Below are 20,279 nucleotides of genomic sequence, written 5' to 3'. Positions count from 1 at the left end.
TTTTCAGGTCCGCAGGGAATACAGAAAGTTCTTTAGAGCAAATGCTGGCAAGAAGATCTATGAATTCACCATCCAGAGAATTGTAAGTTACTTAAAATAATTCTGCGCATTTAGAGTGACTAATGTGATGTGGTATTTTCACAGTGAAAGGTTTAAACCAATTACAGAGCCTGCTTATAACCAGTGATTTTTTTTTTTTTAAACAAGTAGCTGATTGGATGATGGCCTTTATAGACATGGTCAAAAAGTACTTGAAAATCTTGTTACAAATAACTTGGATTAAAACTTTAACATTTTGCCCTTCTCATGTCTCAAGTTGTCATTTCGGAGAAACAAGGTTTTGTTACCACTGTGACAAATTATTATTGAGAAAGCTCTCACATAAAGTTGCTTTTGCATATGTTTTATACAGATGCAGAAGTACTTCTTAGGCTTGAAGAACACGATGCCTTCAATGTCACCCATTGATAAGAGCTGGCCAGCTAGGCCTTACCTGTTCCTGGAGGGCACACATCAAGAGCTCAGGAAAATCTTCCACCTATGGAGGGTCAGTTTTTAAAATAAATCAATAATGCATTCGTTCATTCCTCAACCTTTACAAAACATTGGTCTAATAATTTTTTGAATGTTACCCAATTAAAACCAGTGCAAGAAATACAGGAGCCAGTTCACAGAAGAGAAGAAGGCCATCTATGAGGAGAAACTGGAAGCAAGTGAAATCTTCAAAGACAAGAAGGCTCTGTACCCCAGCAGGTATAATAAGAATTTATTCATTCTTTAGCATAAATGAATGTGTCATCAAGGGTTAAAAAAGTGAGCCGTGTGCAACATGTTTATATAGATGTTCACTACAAGGTGAATCTCCTTTGCTCCACAGTGTGGGTCAGCCTTTCAAAGGAGATTATCTGGAGATTAATAAGAACCCTAAGTACCAGAAGCTGAACAGTGTGGTAGATGAAAAGGTGCTTCTAGCAGATGTGGTCAATAAAATCAACAGGGCCAATGGCAAGGTGAGCAACACAAAGAAGTGGGATGTCCCTCTCAGTAAGACATAATGTATACATGTAATCATCTTAAACAGCTCCAAAATTTCCAAGGCCTAAATAACCATGTATTACTACTTTCATTTTAGGGGGCTTCCAGAATCTTCCTCCTCACCAAGAAAAACTTTGTTCTGGCTGATCAGAAGACGGGACAAGTGAAGGCCAGCGTACCGCTGCCTGATCTCAGCAGTGTCTCCGTCAGCACTCAGAATGACGGCTTCTTTGCTCTCAAGCTCAAAGAGGCAAGCACCTGACTAATCATTTAGTCTCACAAACAGTGACACAGTGCTATTTCGTTTCATTACAGAAACCAAAATAAACAATAAGCAGACAAGAATGCATTGTGTAGTTTTGCTGACATTGAGAACAAGAATACATTTCAAACAGTCATTTCCGTATGACCACTGCCTTTGTTTTACTATTAGTACTGTAACACTCTCTCTGTAGGGCACTCCATCAGCAGCCAAAGGCGACTTCTTGCTGAGCAGTGACCGATTAATAGAGATCATCACCAAACTTCACCGCACAGGAGCAGCTTCAGCTGACAGGGAACCAATCAGTGTTGACATCTCAGATGAGTAAGTGTCCACCATTCTCCCAGTTTTTTTAGCATGTGTTATACAATGAGCAGGACATAATGCTGTATTTTTGTACCTTCCTTTTTTTGCAGATTCCTTGTACAGTTCAAACAGGACAAAGTGTGTGTCAAATTCATTCAGGCTGGGCCCAAAAACGGCAACAGCGTCACCTGCAAGCGTAAAAATAACCGGCTTCTGGAGGTGTCTGTTCCTTCGCCATAATGACCAATCATAGTCGCTCCCCATCAGGGTGCCATTTCTGAGACTCTTCACCGTTAAACCTAACCTTCACCCCAGCCCCCCAAATGACTGTGCAATTATAATGTTGTTGTTGTTGTTGTCATTTCTCTTTTTTGTAGTCAGAATCAATGCATTATTGAGACCCCAAAATACTACATACATAACAGTATTTTGGCACATAGAGGAGGATCCCAAGTTTAGGATGATATATAGATAGGAGTTGGCCATGCTTACTTCCTAGTCTTGGGGTGCGTTAGTATTCTAGTTTAATCAAGACATTAATAGTTGTGATTATGAAGACATAGATGACACTGGCAGGAGCTTGATTTGGTTAAACCCTTGGCAGGAGACACTGTGCTCTCATCATGCAGCAGAGTAGAAGCCAGTCTGGACCAGCTTGTAGGCATCGTGCTTTGTGGGGGTTTCTGAGTGGGTGAGAAAAACAGCAAGAGACTTGCGTTGAGCTTCTGGGTTACTGCTGAAAAGCTAGAAACTAAGATTGCACTTTTTTTCCACAAGGGTCAGGGTAAGTCGATATGTCTTACTTTGTTTATTTTCTTGTCTTTCCACCACTTTGTGATTCTCAAGCAGCACAATCTTTCTGTTCAATCAAAACAGGCTTGCCAAAGTTTGCCAAATGATGTGATGTAATTTGATGTCTAGAAGTATCAGCTGTTTCTTTCTGATTTCTATTTCATAATGCATTACCTTTATTATTTACAGTGCAAGCCAAAAATGTAATCTCTCCAGCATGAAGGACAATGCCAAAAAATACAAGTTGGAGACTTGCTTTTCAAAAGATAATTTTTGAATGATCAAAATGTTCACAATTTTGTATAGTGCTATTCTGCAACATGCACTACACCTGCAAACCACACAGAGGCACAAAAGAGAGAGAAAGCATGTAAGAATGCCTCACTTCTCAGAGGGTTGTAGGTCTTCATAATGCTGCAGTTAAGATGTTAATGGAATCAGAATGGTACACACGAAGTTAGACCTTACAGGACACAGTGACACCTATCACAACATGCTTGATGACGTTTTGGGTGTCTATATGGTGGTAGTGATGACTGAAGGATGCGTTCAATGCTTTGCATTCTGAAGAGAAAAAAGTGAGAGAGCAGAGCTGTTGGCTAAATCTCCAGCTTCAGGAAACAACATAAAGAGGACCCCTATTTGTAAAGGAGACTGAACATTATCTGCAGAATGGGGATGTTCCATCATGCCCAATTACTCAAACATTGCCGCATGTACATAAGCCAAGCCATAGAACACGTATGGACTGTGTAGAAGGTTAACAGTAGAAGCTGATGCATATGTACTGTGTAGAGGCAATAAAAATCAGATAGCTTTTTCACCATTTGTATATGTGCTGTATTACTTTTTCTAGCTGGCCCACACTGGCAAAAAGTACATGCAGTGTTTTTCTTGGGGCCTTGAGTGCAAAGCAGAGCACACTAATACAGCATTACAAGTGTCTCCACTTCTGTCATGTACACTTTTGCACACATGACCAAACACACAGGTGAAAATGTTCTGCTTAAACTTTTCTCACTGATATGGAAAGTGAGTGCTTTGCTTTAAAATATATTTAATACCATATTTTCTCTTTATGTTGTAGTAGGCTTTTTGTACTGTTGAATTTGTTCATAATAAGGTCTTGCCACAGATTTTGAAGATGCTGCCCTGAGAGAAGATTTTGCCACAGTCCTTTTGCTTCTGCAGGTGTTTTACACTTCTCAAACTTTTCAAGTGTTTTTGTAATCTCACAATAAAACATAGTTGAATTTTAGATTAAAGGGTTATTGTGCCCTTCCTTTGAGGGAAGCATTGTGCAGAGTTGCTTACTTTTTTGATCCTTGGTTGTGTACAGTTTGTCTTCAATGCAGTATACTACAGTCAATTCCTTTTTCTCTTCTTTGTCAGTAGTTAAAGAGAAAAGAACTGTTGTGTGCCTAAATGTAACTCGGCCTAACGACCGAGCTCGTAGATGTGTTTCAGTAAATGCTAATTGTAACAAATTTACAAGTAATCTTTTTTTTTTTTTTAAATTAAAGCAAGAAATAAATAACTTTGGCAAACCAGTGTTGTTCAGTGTAATCATGTGTTATCAGTATTTGTGACTAAATAGTGTTTAGAGCAAGGCTGCCCAAAGTGTGAACTGTAAGGATGTTTAATTTGGCCCACCAGAAAGTTTTCCTCCCTCAATGAGAGAACACATTCACAACACCAAACTGGTTCAATATCAGAGTTAAAACACATTTTGAACTTTTAACAGACCTGGACTTTAGACTAAAATCCTTTTGATTTAAGTGAACCTACCTTAAATATGTTCATTTTATTAAAATACGTGATTGAACATTCCTTTTGTTCCCCTACCAAAACAATCATAACACTACTGAAACTTTACCAAATGTTTCAGCAGTGAGAATTTCAGCTAATTTTGAGTATCATTCAAAAATATAATTACTGTGCAACAGCAGATTCCGTCTCATAGTCACTATAAACATCCTGCGACCAATTCACTACAACTGCTGAGTCTGACTGCACAGAAGAGTTTACTTACATCTGTAACAGGTCTGAAGAGAGATGTGTGGAGACTGAGGTGTGTGTGAATCCTCAAATCAAACAATGCCATGCATTGTGGGTATCCCTAATCCACTAGGGTACATTGGTTGTATGCTGCTTACTGCAATGCATTGTGGGATTGTTTAAATGCGCTGGATCTTCTGCACTGTTTTCAGACACCTTGAGAAAATAGCAGAACCCCCAAATAGTGCACTATATAGTGAATAGGGCTCAGTCCTGTTTCAATAGTGACAGAAAAACGCAGCAGTTTCTTTTAATTTAAAAAATAAAACTCATGATAAATGATATCTTCCAACTTTATTTGAAATCAGAACATTCTTTAAAAAAACATTGAAAAAAAGTATTATTTTTGCAAGTGTAAAATTAGGGTTTGGGGCAGCCATATCCCAATAGGAAGTACCTTACAAATGATGATTTTGTATATTTTTAGCTCATTACTTTTTCAATGAATGCCTTCAGTTTAAATAGATCATAGCATAGTCCTGCTAAATACCTAAAGTCTGAATCCTTAATTGTTCTTCTTACTGTGGGACCCCAGTTTGAACGAATTCCTTTTCAAATGCTATTTATAGGAAAAAGGTATAGTGTAATGTTATGAAATACATTTTTAAAACTCAATTTGAAACATACCTTCTCTATTTGTGTATTTGTTTTTGTGTTTTGTCCTCAACCTACAACAAACACTGCACATTGGTTCCCCAAGACAAAAAGTTTGGGCACCCCTGATGTAGATGATGTAGAGGGTTACAATGGAAATTCAGATAAACATCTCATAGTGAAAACACTTGAAAAAAGTTGTAAGAGTGCTTATCATCTATGAGCTAAATACTTTCTAACACTATATGAGAACGTACATCAGGGTTCATACAAACTACCTGTCTTTATCCAGACTTTTCTTTAATACGTAAAGGGAGTAGCATTTAAACTTTTTTGTGCATTCTTGCCATCAAGGAGAACATGGCAGAAAGAGAACCTTGTCTATGAGGAGATTGGACCAGATGTTTTCCGTCACATCTGGAGAGTTGTCCTGGGTTAAATTCCGCGGCTTGAGGAGGCTGCTGGTGGCAGGTCCCTGAGGAGCAGGCCTTGACAGATTGTGCATGCTGAATTTAAAAATAGCACCCAATTACAGCACTACCCTCACCAAGTTCCCACCATCCTGCAGTCTGGGAACAGAGGAGAGGCCAAGCCTTCTGCAGGGTGCAGACCAGCCCTAAAGGGGAGTGACGAAGAAAGGCACACCCAGCTCTGAAACATACAGCTGAAAGAAAAACCTGCTGAAAGCCTTGTGTTTGCATTTTGTCTGTTGTGTCTTCTTTACAATGTTTATAAGAAAACAAGCCTACATTACTGAACCAAGTATCTAATATCTAATATGTTAATTTGAGGACATTTTAGAGGGAAATTCCACTGTTTTTTCAAAAAAGTGTGGATAATTGAGTCATCGAGATGTAAACAATTTTTCAGAGTGTTTCGATGGGAGATGGTTCAGTTGTAGAGAAACATACACACTTGGATTTCTTTACAGTGGTTGTGATAGGAACCAGGGGTTGCAATGTCTACAATGCAAATAGCCATTTTATTTACTATCCAAAACCACCAGTGAACCTATATGTCTCCTGAGTTTCATATGTAAAGCTGATCATGGTTAAATTGAAGTTTTGGTCTAGTTTTTCCACTATGAATGAATGTTGAAAACTTTTTGAAGTTAGTCAGATTTTATTTTTTAATTATTTTTAGTTTTTAGGTTTTGACCTTGTGAAAAGTTTACTAGGTTAATACCTAAAAACACTGTATTCATAAGCATTTAATCTAATATGTTTTCGTAAGGAAGGTTTTAGAGGCATTTAGACGTCTGGTTCCTATCAGCACCACCCTGAAACAAGTTTCTCTGAAACGGATCTTCGATTGAATAATACAGATTTATGAACATTTTAGAAAATCAGTGGAATTCCCCTTTAAGCATTTAACCTCTTGAAAATCACTGTTGGCCTCACATTGTTTAAATAATTTAAACTACTGAATCATTTAACAACAGCACGTTGACCACTGACTCGTCCTGATTTGGAAGTGAAATGATCCTCTGGCGCCATCTAGCGAGTAGTTTAAGACGTTTCAGTTGCAGCTGCAGTAAACATGGCAACTCGATGGGGAATATGCAGCGCTGGGAAAATCAGCCATGATTTTGTAGTGGCTCTGAAGACCCTGTCTACAGAGGACCATCAGGTATCTCCACTTGTTTGTGGCGTTAGCGAAGTGCGTAGTGTTAGTTAGCTGGTGTAAACAGATCAGCAGGGCACGCAGGGTCGTCTGACAGCCAACAAACGTTTGCGGTGTGCACGGTGTACGTTGACTGTACTGTACCAGCTTTCCAAGACCACAGCGAACACTCAGACCTCAGTGGAAGTCCAGACCACTTCTCGCTCCTCGCAGTGTTAACACGACGCGGAATCTGAAATAAACACAAGCCTGACTAAAAGGACGGAAATGTGGTGAATTAATGTGTAACTGGAGAAATTCAGAGGTTCAGTACTCTGTGTAGCAGCAGAGAGAAAGTAGAGAAAGCCTTTAACTTTACATTAAGTTAATGAATAACAATGATTCTGTTTCCTAAACTGTAGTCAGACCAGTATGACTGTATTTTAAACTAGTATTCATGCGATAAAAACTGACGTTAGGGAACAAATAAATCACAAGCAAGGCGACTCAGGCGAAGGGCTTCACGAGAACTGTTTAAAACAACACATTTCCCGTGTTTTAGCTATCCGCTGTTGCCCTTTCCTACTTTTTGATTTCTGACACTCGAGAACCTGAAGAAAAAATGGGAGTGGTCATGAGGTAATTATAATTTTCTGGATTGTTATTTTGAGATAACAAGTTAATTATCTTGTTATCTTGAAATAATGAGTTAATTATCTTGTTATCTTGAGATAATGGGTTAATTATCTTGTTATCTCGAGATAACAAAGTTGTTGTCGTGAGATAATGAGTTCATTATCTTGTGACCTCAAGATAACAAAGTTGTTATTTTGAGATCACAAGATAATGAACTTGTTATCTCAAGATAGCAATCCAGAAGATTATAGCAACAGCTCACGACCTCTCTGGACTTCCGTAAAAACGTAAATGTTTGTATTTTTCATTTGTGATTTCTCACATTGTGATTCATTCATTAACACTGTTCAAGTGTAAGTTTGTGGTTTAACGTCATCACATTATGGTACATACAATTACACATTGACATTATGGCATCTTTGACCACATTCACATTATGGCACATATGACCACATAATCACAGGCCATTTATGATCGCATAATCACATTATGGCACCTGTGATCACATAACTGCATTATGGCATTTGTGATCACACATTCACATTATGGCATTCACAGACCAGCCACTTTATTAAGTACACCTTCTTGTTTCTCCACTCGTTGTCCATTTTATAATCTCCACTTACCATATAGGTGTACTTTGTAGTTCTACAGTTACACACTGTAATTGTAGAACTACAAAGTACTCCTATATGGTAAGTGGAGCTGATAGGGTGGAGAACCAAGGAGGTGAACTTGATGAAGTGGCCAGTCAGTGTATTCATATTGTGTCATGATCATATTTTTAAATTTAAAATGTTTCATGTTGTCACATATTCACATTATTTTATGTGTAGTCATAACATTATGTCACATGTAATTACATATTATTCATTTTAATCACATTGGATCACATTTACATTATATGTTTACTTGTGTGTTTTTTAGACTTAACATATGAGCACATGTTAAATGCATGTGACCTTTCTGTAATGGTGCACTTCTGTAACTCGAATTTACAGTAATTCCATTAAACGCTGAATGTCTAAATTACAAACTTTTCTACATCATGCTATTAGCAGTTAAACTGCAGTGTTGCTCTTTGAGAGACTGAATGATTTCTCCTTTTAGGTCACTGCAGTAGCAGCTCGTGAACTGAGGCAGGCACAGGAGTTCGCTGATAAGCATGGTATTCCCAAAGTCTATGGGAGTTACGAAGAGCTGTCAATCGACCCTGAAATAGGTGCTTCTCTCTGAAACAAAAAGATGTGTTACTGATATGTTTTCTGCTAATGCTTTACAGCAGGCAACACACATACGGTGTAATTGGCTCAGATACTGCAGAACTGCAGAAAAGCCACTCTGTACTAAAGGTTGGCAGTGAAGAGTGATGTAGGCAGTGTTCTGAACTGTAACTGAATGATAAACCTTTACATCATAGTCTGTCCAGAATTCACTGTGTTCATTCTAGTCCTTCTACTACATTGCATCTTGAAATGCAGTCTGTGAACCCTGCAGATGTGGTGTACGTTGGTACCATCCATCCTCACCACCTGAGAGTGGGCCAACTCTTTATGAATGCTGGGAAGAATGTGCTAATTGAGAAACCACTTGCTATGAACGCAAAAGAAGTAAAGGAACTTGTAGCCACTGCCAAGAAAAATAAAGTCTTTTTGATGGAGGTGAGTTAGAAGATCACAAAGCTTACTCATCATTTTTGCTAGGTCACTGCAGCTAGTTTGCAAACTACAGTGAGCTTTCCTCTGTTTTTGCAGGCATTGTGGACACGTTTCTTTCCTGTATCTGTGGAGGTCAGGGAGCTGCTGAGTCACGGTGATGTTGGAGAGGTAAGGATGGTAAGGGCAGATCTAGGTGCCCCCCTCACACACATCCCTCGGCTTGTTGAGAAAGAGCTGGGTGGTGGGGCGCTGCTAGACATTGGCGTCTACTGTCTGCAGTTTGTGCTGATGGTGTACAGAGGGGAAAGGCCTGAATCTATCCAAGCCACAGGATACAAGCTGGACACGGGTAACTTTCTCAGCTTAATATTTTTGAATTCTCTTAAACATGATTAAACTGCACTGCTTAGGAGTGACTAAAAGCAATAGGAAGCTTGGATGAAGTCAAATAAATTAAGTTGTTTCTGTTAAATTATCTATAAAGATTATCTATAATTATCTATAAACACAAAGGTTTTGTTGAGGTTCTTCCCAGTAATTGTTTGTGGGTTGTGTTCTGTGTGTGTCAAGCAACATATTTTAGAAGCAATATAAACACAGTAAACCATTCATTATATTGTAGGTGTTGATGGGCACATGGTCATTGTGCTGAAATTCTCACACAACAGAATGGCTGTCTGCACGTGTTCCATATCCATGATGCTCACTAATGACGCTGTGATTGTTGGCACCAAGGGCATGATTAAGGTATGTGTGTTTTCAAAGCATGTTAACAATAATTATTGGGGTTTTAACGATACACAAAATACAGAATTGGATTCAATACAGTGCGGTGGTGTCTCAATTCAAATATGGTGGAAATAAGGAGTAGCCAAAAATGTGCCATATGGTAAAGTTAATTAGTGCTCTCAAATGATTAAAATAATTATCCATGATTATTCACATTCTCTTGTGTAGTTAATCATGATGTATCACATTTGCTTTATTTGTTCGATAAAAAGTAAGTAGTGCATTTTGTTGTAGCTCTATGAGTGGACAAAATAAGCTTCATCAGGATATATTTATTACTTTCAACAATTCAGTAACATTATTTTCATTGTGTTCAAATGAAACTAAACATATAACAATGTAAAGGCAGACTGAACATGAACATAAAGTGAACACAGATCCTTATTTTCACCACAGAGAGGCGCAGTGGCTCCATGCTCTGGGACTGCAGCCTCTCACTTTCATACCACTATGTTATGTCTTGTTTCAAGGGGAACTGCCATTTTCTACTTTGCTGTTGCTTTTGTTAGTTTGCTGTATGTTGGGATTACAGTAAAGGGAGCCATAATAAAACTTTTTAAAAAGATCTATTTAAAAGATTGAGAACGAGAGAGGTACAGTCACAAAGTCATAGCAACAGCGAGCTACATATATATCATTGCTGTTGGAACAAAATGTTGTATCTCCATTTTTGACACTTTTTTGGCAAAATCTGAAAATACCAGTTGCCCTTTACATTTTGGCAAAATTGGTAATGGTACAAAATGACTTAGAATGAAGTCTTGTTAGATTAACTTACACTGAACCACTGCAACACAATAATAAACTTTGCCTTTTTATCTCATACACTGTTTGTCCAAAAGTATGCAGACATCCCTTCTAATTAGTGAATTAAGCTACCTTAAGGTTGTTAGGGAAGATGAGAAATCATGCAGTTGATTTAAAGAAAATCTTCCTCTGTTCCAGTACTGGGAGAGTAACCGTCTTGTGACGAGAAGTCTCTAACATTCACATTCACTCTGACGATGGATTATGTAGGCTCTTCAGAACAGTTCATATAAAGCTTAAGATTTCTCACAGAATAAAAACTTACCAAATATGGATTTTGTAAAATTATACATAAAAAACAATGCTAGAACATGATCTAAGTTCAAGACAGAGGCCCTATTTCTAAAAGAAGGTGATGACAGCAAATGAGCATCAACCACAGTGGCAGATGCTTTTCTTATTTCCCTTCTTGCTTACACAGGAAATATCTACACCCTATATGTGTCTTAAAAAAAGATTAAATGACAGCATGTCAGATGATATCTTCTGTAGATTACTTTGTTGCCAGGCAGAAAATGAAGGCTGTTTGATTAAAGTTAAATACTAGCTTAATGTAAAAATATAGCTAAGCTTATAATCAGAATATAAGATTTTTTCTCACATTTCTCACTACAAAAGCAAGTGTTTGGGCCAAGACTGCCTAAACGCTGGAGTTGTCTTCGACAGAAAGGTCCAGGTGGTACTAAAATGGTCAGTCTAATTTGCGGTACGAATGAGGATAGTAATTAAGGGCCGTGTTCTTGTTACTGGGACCAGTCAGACAGGGAGTCGGGCACAGCATGAATATTTTCCACATCAACATAGTAATCAGAAATATCACTGAACCCACAATCAATAGTAGCTTTGTCCACAAACCCCTACTGGTGAACCACAGATACAGATGAGAAGGATCCCTACAATGTTTTTTTATGTAGTTCTTTTATAATGTGTGAGGTGTCTTGGGTGAGCTCTCACAGTATGATTGAGTCATCAGAAATAAGTGCAGCACTTCCCTTCCACAACCTCACAAACCTTAAACACTTTAAATGCAACACAGTTTTGCAGAGCTACTTCTTTTATCTAATTCACTTCTGCTTTGAGAGAAGTGTTCATGTGATTTTGTAACACAATCGAAAAAGCTTCAGTTTCCTTCTCACTACTATAAATACCTTAACCAAGAAAAATCTTTACACCTTGCATGAGGGTTGGTTTTTGTTTGTGCATGACTCAATTGTCTTGTGCATGCATGCATCTAATGAACGGGACCAACCTAGCTAGGTAACATGTAGCAAAAGATTTTAGGGCAACAGCAGGCATTAGAATCACACACACAGTTCTCTGCAAAATCTGGCCAACTGATAGATCACCACTCAGACAATCTGAATGGGATTGGGGCAGAGTAATTGCTGACAGATCCAGAAATCAGAGTAATTCATTGCCTTTGCAAATTCAATCATCATAGTCAGAACTTCATTATCATGATAGGTTATTCCCTTTCCTGGTAGGATCGCATACACAAACTTAAGGATCAATAAAAACGCCATGATCAATTTACTAGATGATTTCATGCAAGGTCTAAAAAGAGTTTTATATTTGTATACTCCTGGTTTTGAAGCCAAATAACAGCACCTCTATAGCTCTGAGGGAAACTAGTGGAACTGGTGGTCAATTTGCATTAACTTTGCATTATCTTGGCCAAACAAAACGTTTAACTGGCATTTCTCACCCCTCACTGTATCCTCTTTTTAGCTCAGTTGCTGCAGTATGCAAGCGTCATGTGCTTCCTGTGACTTTTCTATTTTGGACCATATACAGAAACCAGCTAGATGCAAAGAATAAACAGTTACCACTGTCCCTGCAGTCACACAACCGAATTCTACTTCAGTTATCCCAAAGAAAGTCATGGGAGTTTTGACTCTTGGATAGCGGTGTCCTTTTGCACACACATCAACAAAATATAAAGTTTTGGAAAAAAATATTCCATCATGACTAAAAGTCCTTTCTCTTCGTTTGTTATAAGAAGTTGTAATATATGGTGACCCAACCAACTGTGGATCATTGAGTATTGTCTTATATACCTGTGCAGGTGTAATTGGTCTTTTAGGGGAATTATAATGCGGCACCTCAGCTTTCTTTAGATTTTTCTTCTTCATAGTGCTGTACGCTGTGTAGAGCAGACATGCGAAGGCTTTGCTCAAAGTGATTTGGTTTAGTGGTGGGTTTGGAGCCCTCTTGCAATGGGTGGCGTTTTTCACAAGGATACTGAGCACAATATGGTCGGAATGTAGTTTTAGGAGTAACTACCAACAATTCAACATTCAACATTTTTCCAGTGTCAAATGAGTCTCAAACCAGAAAGCAAATCAGAAAAGTCTGATTGATCCTCAGAACTCGGCTGCGAGGAAGTCATTATAGGAGAATTTACAATGTGTACATCTTGTTGGACTGAATACATAGAACATTAAGGAAAGCAGTAAACTTCTAAGATATCAGAGTGATAATCATAGTCACTGTACTTCCAGTCTTGTGCCTGTTGTACCTTACTCAACCAGGGACCCAAAACTTCAAATTTTACAAAAACAGTATAATTTGCACAAAGAAGAACAAAGTAATCTACATAATTAATTCAAGGAAATATATCCTGCAAAAAATCTTTTAGGGGTAAATCCTCAATGGTACCTGTTAGTATTAAGAAAATGATGAGAACAACGACAACAATACACAGACAAAACAAACATGATGTACTGGTACAAAAACACACAATTTACTGGTAGCCACTACAAACCCTAATCTCAGTCACACAAACCTTACTCACACTTTTTCTCCTAAGTATTCATCTCCTTACAAACTTGTTTGCAGTTTTTCTGTCTGAAGAGAATATGGTGTAAATATGATCTCACCCTGCGAATTTCTCTCACAGTTTTTCTGTCTGAAGAGAATATGGTCTTGTGAATATTGAAAACTACCTAAGCCCTGTTCGCAGCTTTCCCGACTTCTTCGGACTGGATTATTGCTAAATGCAGTCAGATCCTCACAGCAATGTTCTAATGTCTGGTGTAAAACCTTCCGAGAAGAGTAGAGGCTGTTACTTCAGCAAAGAGGTACAATCACCCTAATAATACCCTTCACTTCAGAAGAAACATTGGATGAGCAGGTGTCTACTAACTTTTGGACATAGAGTGTATATCAGTGGTTGTTAAACCAGTCCTTCGGGCCCCCCTGTTGGTCCACATTTTTGTTCTAGGTGTTGGAATGGATTGAGCAAAAATGTGGATGTCTACAGGGCTCTAAGGACTGGTGTATATAAAGCCATGATGTTGTTGTTGTCCTCTGTAGATACCAGATCACATGTGGTGTCCTGTAACGTTGGAGGTGAATAGTAAAGTCATTCGGCACCCACTACCAGAGCCCTGCATGCCTCTCAACTTCACCCATAGTACAGGACTGCGCTATGAAGCTGCAGACGTTCGTCAGTGTCTTCTCAGTGGTAAGACCCAGCAGCTTGGGCTGTGATTGTAGATGTAAAATCCCTTTGAACAGTCTTTATAAGACTTAAGAGTTTTACCGTGGGATGCTTCTGGGAAACCAGGTGCTTTCTGCACATTTTTCTCCACATAATCTTAGGAAAGATCTGTTTTTGGATTTTTATACGATTGCTAGAATACAGAAAAAAACTTGTATTTCTTTTTGTTTTGTCTGTTGTTGTCTCTCTTTCCCTGATTCAGCATTATCAGTTTGTGAAATCAAATGTTTTCTGACACCTCATATTTGTGGCATTTTTGGTGTGTGCTTGCTGGAGAGCTTGTTGCTTGACTCTACTACACAACCATGCAGACATCTGATTGGCCAGTTTATCTCTTACTGAAATGTTATAGGGGCCATGAGAACACAACTGTTGATTTGTCAAAGCCTGCGGCACTGAATGGCACATAACACTGCTGGAATAAACATCATGACAGACTGCATATATTATGAAGCAGTCTTTCATAGATCACTGCATATATTATAAAACAAACTTCCACTTAGCCATTGTGTTTGATCATACAGGACTGAAGGAGAGCTCTGTGATGTCCCTGTCAGAGTCCAGTCTTCTTGCAGAGATAATGGACGAAGCCAGAAGACAGGTCGGTGTAACTTACAGCCAAGACAGCAATCACTGACAGTCATCTCACTGCTTTTGGTAAATAAAATTGATAGAAATAGGATTGGCTTTGTGTGCTATTTATTGTGAAATACAAGTTAGCAGATGCTTCTAATTTCTAGAAAAAAAAAATAGAGATTTACTGATATTTTTTAAACTCTATTTAAATATATATCTATACTCAGGGGTGGCGCTACACCTCCAAAACTGATGGGGCAAAATTTATTGTTTAAAAAAAATCCTTTGCTAACTTACATCACTGAATAACATCAGGCTGAGTCTGGGTTTTTGGAACATTCTCCTTTTTCATTTGATTCGCTTGGTTTTACCCTGCAGTGGCTAGTGGACCAAATTACACATGAGGGTGTCCGTTTATGGTCAGATGGTTTGCAGAGATGCAAGATCTAAACTGTAAAATTTGGCACAATTAAAATAGAAAAACAGGAAAACAGAGATGCTTAACGTCTGTGGTTGTCACTAATAAAGCAACAGGTTCCTGATCTAAACCATTTTAATGTGAGAAAATCTTCACTATGTATATATATTTCACAGCACAGGAATATCAAGGTGCTTTATCTATTCCGTGTTAAAACTATTTATTTGTATTAAACTATTTGCTTTGTTTATATATAGTCCCTGAAACACTGCCCCTTCAAAATCTTTGATAGCCCTTTAACTTTTTTGTTATCATGATAAATTGCATCACTTGCTGTGTCCGAAATGGTTCCCCAGTCAATATATCCTACATTCAAAAATCTGGATCACTATGTAGAACACTATTGTAGATAACATACGAGTTTGCTCGTTATTGTGCAGATTTTGAAGCATAAACACCATAAACGTCCTGCCATCAGTCCATGGTAACTGCTGAGTTTGACTGTAACTCAGATCTGTGACACTGACATTGTAGCTGGGCCCAGTAATCCTCCTCAGAGAAGTTGCCCATGAATCTTCAAACGCAAGTGCATTTCAGGATATCTCCTGTCTGCTAGGGTACATCGATTGTACAGTACGTGTTGCAGTGCATTGTGGGATTGTGTGAGTGCCCTGAATCTTCTGCATTACGTTTTTGGGCATCATTACAAAATAAAAAATAGTGCACTATGTAGTGAATAGGATGCAGTTTTGGATACAGCTACTGTACATATGCACTGTAGCATATCGTGGAGATCAACAGTACTTAAAGAACAGTGAGAAACTGTGTGTTTCATCACTGGGTGAGCGTAATTAGTTTTGTTAAACTGGATTTTTTAGAAGGGTTTTTTTATATAAATATTGTATTGCTGCTGCTGTTCCAACTTATTAAACTTCTGAAAAACTTGCTGTGATGATCATTTATTTGAAACTGGGGATTTTTCATTTAACTCTTCGAAAGTGTTGAATGTAACTGATAATAATAATATTATCACAAATATTCTGTAGAGATTAAAAAATAATAGTGAAAAACATGGTTTTATATTATAAAACATTTGACCAGCAGGATATATGTAATCAAATTATGGCTACACATTCAATTCATGCACAGTGGAAGTGATTTGTCACGTTGCCTTTGAGCTGTGGTATGATACTCCGTGCTACCTGTAATGTAAAAGGCACCGAGAGAATGCATGCTTTCTTGTTTGAGAAGAAAGCTCAGGTTACTTCCTGTTTTTCAGTTCTTCAACTCACCAAATTGTATTTTGATTGTTCTTTTAGGTGTTTTTTAGGTGTTTTCTTTGATTCTCAGTATCTATTGTGGCACAGATATTTAGACTGTATTACTTTGTTACACTTTTCTCTTTCCTAGTATAGTTTAAATGAACTGAGTGAAGGGATAGTACCTCTGGAGCAGAGTGGTGATGGGAAGTCCCATCAGTGAGGCATAGTAGTTGCCCCAGTAAGAGCCGCCTCTTCATTCAGAATTAGCCAAAGTTAGCAATGTGACCTATTATTGATTGTTTTTGCCTATCACATACAGTGCTATGAAAAGTATCCTCTCCCCTGCCTGATATTCTCTGTTGTTGTATATTTGTCACAGTAGCTCTTCAAAATGTAATATTAAGTAAAGACCAAGAGAATGTTTTCAAACATAAATCACATTTTTTATATTAATATAATTTATTTAAGGAGCAAGGTTGGCCAACATGTAAATCATCTATCCATATAGAAAAAACAGAAAGAAAAAAAAAGAATTTTATTAACTTTTATTAAGGAAAGCACAGAATTACAGCAGCAGGAGCATGCAAAACTATTAACATTACAACATACTGTATTAATATCCAACATATCCACTTTATACAAATTTACAAGGACTATAAAAGAAAGGATAATAATAATATAGGACTCTTAGCACTAGCATGAAGAAAGTAGAAGTATAGAGAAATGTTACTCAGTGTTATTAACCTCATTAATCATCAGCCCAGCAACAGGAGGTGTGTGTTGCTTCGGCTGTAAGATGACTCACTGAGTCTAATAGCAATGTAAAAATCACCTCACATGCCAGTCCTTGGCACATCACATGTGTTTCAGTCTGTTGCTGAATGAGCTCATTCAGTGTAAGTAATTGCCCCCTTGGTTACTCAATTAACAATTTAACCAAATTTTAACTGGTAATGAGATTCAGCTGATTGAATACAGCGAGGTTAGAATGCCAGCCCTATTAAAAGTAAACCTCACTATGGATGTTACCATCAAAGTGGCGTAGTCGCCACAAGGTTTTTACAAACACATGAGGCCGTGATCAAAAGAAAATCCAAAAGAGATGAAGGAAAAAAAACTGTCAAAATATATCTGTTGTCTGGAAAGCGTTACAAAACCATGTCTAAGTTTCTGGGACATCACTGAACCACAGTTGGTGCCACAGGAACATTGGTGAATCTTCCCAGATGTGGCTGTCCTGCCAGAATTTCCCCAAGAGCACAGAGGAAAATCATCTGGGAAGTTGGCACAGGTTCCAGGAGTGCAGGCAAGGGAACTGCAGCCTCACCTAGAAAGGTCAGTGTTCATGACTCCACAGTAAGAAAGCGGACTGGGCATTCATGATGGAGCAGCAATGCAGAAAACACTGTCCATCAAAAGAAACATAAGTGTTCACCTGAAAAAAAAAACACAATCCCTAAGCATTTTAGGTTAATACTCTATGGACAGACCTGTCCAAAATATAAGTTTCTGGACAACATGGTTGGCTTTATATAACGCATGTCCTGCATTTCACAATAGGAACATCATATCAACATTCAGACATGGTCAGGGCAGTGGGAAGGTGTGGGGATTTTGTTGAAGGAACCATGAATTGTGATCTGTATCAGAGAATTCTTGAGAACAGTCTGTTCATCTGTGAATGAGCAGAAACTGAAGCATAATCAGGTTATGCAGGAAGATGATGATGCATAATAGAAAAGAAAATCCATGTCTGAATGGCTGAAAAGAAGCAAAATTAATGTTCTTGTTAAAGTCATGATTGAATCCCAAAGGGCTGCTGTAGCAGAACCTTAAAGGAGCAGTAAATGCTTAAAAACCTACACACAACTGTATTAAAGCAATTCTGCCTAAGGAGAGCTGGCTGAAATTCCACCACAACAATGTGAAAATCTGCTAAATTATAGGACCATATCTTGGCTGCAGATTTTGCTGCTAAAGGTCGGGAACCAAGTTATTAGTTTTAAGGGGGCAAGTACTTTTTCACATGGCTGATTGACATGTGGATCCCTAAATAAGCAAAATAACTAAATAATATGTCTTGTATTTGATTAGGTTCTATTTGTCTAATATAAAATTTAAATTTTAAGATCTAACAGCCTTCACTGTGACAAATAGGCAGTGATAATCAATAATAAATCAAGTCTTCGTCCATGTTTTAAATACACAAAATAAAATAATTGTTGTGTTTGTTATAAAATCTATGAAAATGTAAAAACGTAGCAAAATACTACACAACGTGTTCCTACATCATAACATCCAGCAGTGCAGTCAGATCCTCTGGCTGATGTTGCCTAGGCTACGTGCAGAAAACAAACAAAACTTCACACAGAATGATATGAAGCACAAACACTGCTGATAACTCTCAGTGCATGCTGACAGTTCAATTCATATTTATCACAAAAGTTTTGGCAAAACATTTAAAGATGCATTAAGAACACGTAAATAGTGTGGTTTTATTATAAGCAAGTCTTGGGTTAATATTTGGCTGTGTGAAATATTTAGCACTCCACCCAAGAACTTGTTGGCCTAGCTCGGCCAGAATGAACGGGTGTTGTATATCTGACACTGTACCGGCTGCATTAGGGTACAAAGATCTGCAAGACATGACAGATACACTTGACACAATGGTCTCAGAAGGTGAGAATGATCACACAGTACCATATTCCTTCTGCTACATGTTCTACATACTGTCCATAGCCTCTGTAATATGACTCCAGTTAAGCTAATCAACGTCACAGGTGAGTAACACTGAAACTACTGCAGTTCTGGCATACTGCCTAACAAAGGCAAGAGTCTGACTGCATTATGATAGACTTTCCTGCTTTATGATAGACCAGGTATGAGAATATTGGTCTAAGTGTGGGAAAAAGTGTTAACTAAGCATGTAGCTTCTTGTCCTCCACCACAGAAAGAAAGTAAAAATTACATTAGATCTAGACCTAGAAAAGTACTTTGGCTAGAGGCGTACTCCCAAAACTGATGTGCAGCCAGACAAAAAAGAAAGGCCACCTTTAGAACCAGAATCATTTTATTTCACCCAGTATGTTAAACGTACAAGGAATTTGTCTTGGTGAGTGCATATATGTATAACATATAACATACTAAACATACAAGACAAGTAAACAGACTGTTAAGAAATATCTGGCTAAGGGAAAAATAAAATGAAAATAAATAGAATTAAGAATAATGAATAATAAAGAGCCATGGAGGAGCTAAAGAGAATCTCTGTACATACACAGATAAGAATACCCATATCTATGAAGGTCTGATGACATATACTGTAAGAACTATTACATGCAGAATGTTACAGAATGATATGAATATTTACAGAAATTTAACTTCTGCACAGTTGTGAAAATAGCTAAAAAAAATAACTTTTAATTAAGCAAACTGTGAAAGCTGTTTCTGTTCATCACTTGGTGGTTTATGCTCAGGGGTGGAAAATAATTAAAGCTGCACTATGTAAGATGTTTTGGTGAAATTGAAAAAAAAGTAGCATTACTGAGTCAGGAGGGAAAAAACATGCTAAAATATGTTGTACATGTGCTGCTGCAAGTCGCCCTATAAAGCCTGAAATAATAATTTGAAAGTCGGGTCAAAGCAGTAGCTTTTCAGACCACGTCATACACCATATGGACAAAAGTATTGGGACACATCTCTTAATCACTGAATTCAGGTGTTTAATTTAGTCCCATTGCCACAGGTATATACAGTCAAGCACTATAGCCATGCAGTCTGCCTTTACAAACATTTGTGAAAGAATGGGTCATTGGTGGGGCATGGTACTGCAATAGGATGCCACCGTTGCAACAAGTCAGCTCGCAAAAATTTTCCCCTCCTAGATATTCGACAATCAACTGTGAGTTGTGCCACGAAGTGGCAGACCATGTTACAGAGCGGACTCGCTGAGTGCTGAGGCGCATAGTGCATAAAAGTCGCC

The 20,279-nt window shown here is 38.0% G+C and overlaps 2 protein-coding genes across 9 annotated transcripts in view; both read left to right on the top strand.

Annotated features, from left to right (window-relative positions):
* myo1b (myosin IB) overlaps positions 1-3,945 on the top strand; it is a 75,555-nt gene extending 71,610 nt beyond the window's left edge. For all 6 annotated transcript variants that reach the window (XM_036563240.1, XM_036563128.1, XM_036563199.1 and 3 more), the window contains 7 exons: positions 8-82; positions 413-547; positions 647-753; positions 878-1,010; positions 1,133-1,285; positions 1,491-1,621; positions 1,714-3,945. In XM_036563240.1, coding sequence (XP_036419133.1) covers positions 8-82; positions 413-547; positions 647-753; positions 878-1,010; positions 1,133-1,285; positions 1,491-1,621; positions 1,714-1,843 — 864 coding nt within the window. In that variant the 3' untranslated portion in view covers positions 1,844-3,945. The remainder of the gene's footprint in view (positions 1-7; positions 83-412; positions 548-646; positions 754-877; positions 1,011-1,132; positions 1,286-1,490; positions 1,622-1,713) is intronic.
* A 2,628-nt stretch (positions 3,946-6,573) lies between these two features.
* LOC118802349 (trans-1,2-dihydrobenzene-1,2-diol dehydrogenase-like) lies at positions 6,574-15,907 on the top strand. Of its 3 annotated transcripts, XM_036562973.1 has the most exons (8): positions 6,574-6,676; positions 8,396-8,507; positions 8,783-8,946; positions 9,040-9,111; positions 9,223-9,292; positions 9,566-9,690; positions 13,855-14,005; positions 14,566-15,907. In XM_036562973.1, exons 1-8 carry the CDS (start codon positions 6,587-6,589, stop codon positions 14,676-14,678), a joined length of 897 nt encoding a protein of 298 aa, XP_036418866.1. In that variant the 5' UTR covers positions 6,574-6,586; the 3' UTR covers positions 14,679-15,907. The 3 variants fall into 3 exon arrangements, with proteins under 3 accessions (XP_036418866.1, XP_036418793.1, XP_036418925.1); XM_036562900.1 differs by having other exon boundaries at positions 9,040-9,292; XM_036563032.1 differs by lacking the exon at positions 13,855-14,005 and having other exon boundaries at positions 9,040-9,292.
* The last annotated feature ends 4,372 nt before the right edge of the window (positions 15,908-20,279 follow it).

This window comes from Colossoma macropomum, unplaced genomic scaffold (genome assembly GCF_904425465.1).
Source record: "Colossoma macropomum unplaced genomic scaffold, Colossoma_macropomum, whole genome shotgun sequence".
NCBI classification, from domain to species: domain Eukaryota; kingdom Metazoa; phylum Chordata; class Actinopteri; order Characiformes; family Serrasalmidae; genus Colossoma; species Colossoma macropomum.
Note: the sequence above shows the minus strand (reverse complement) of the source record. Positions and strands in the feature narration are given on the sequence as shown.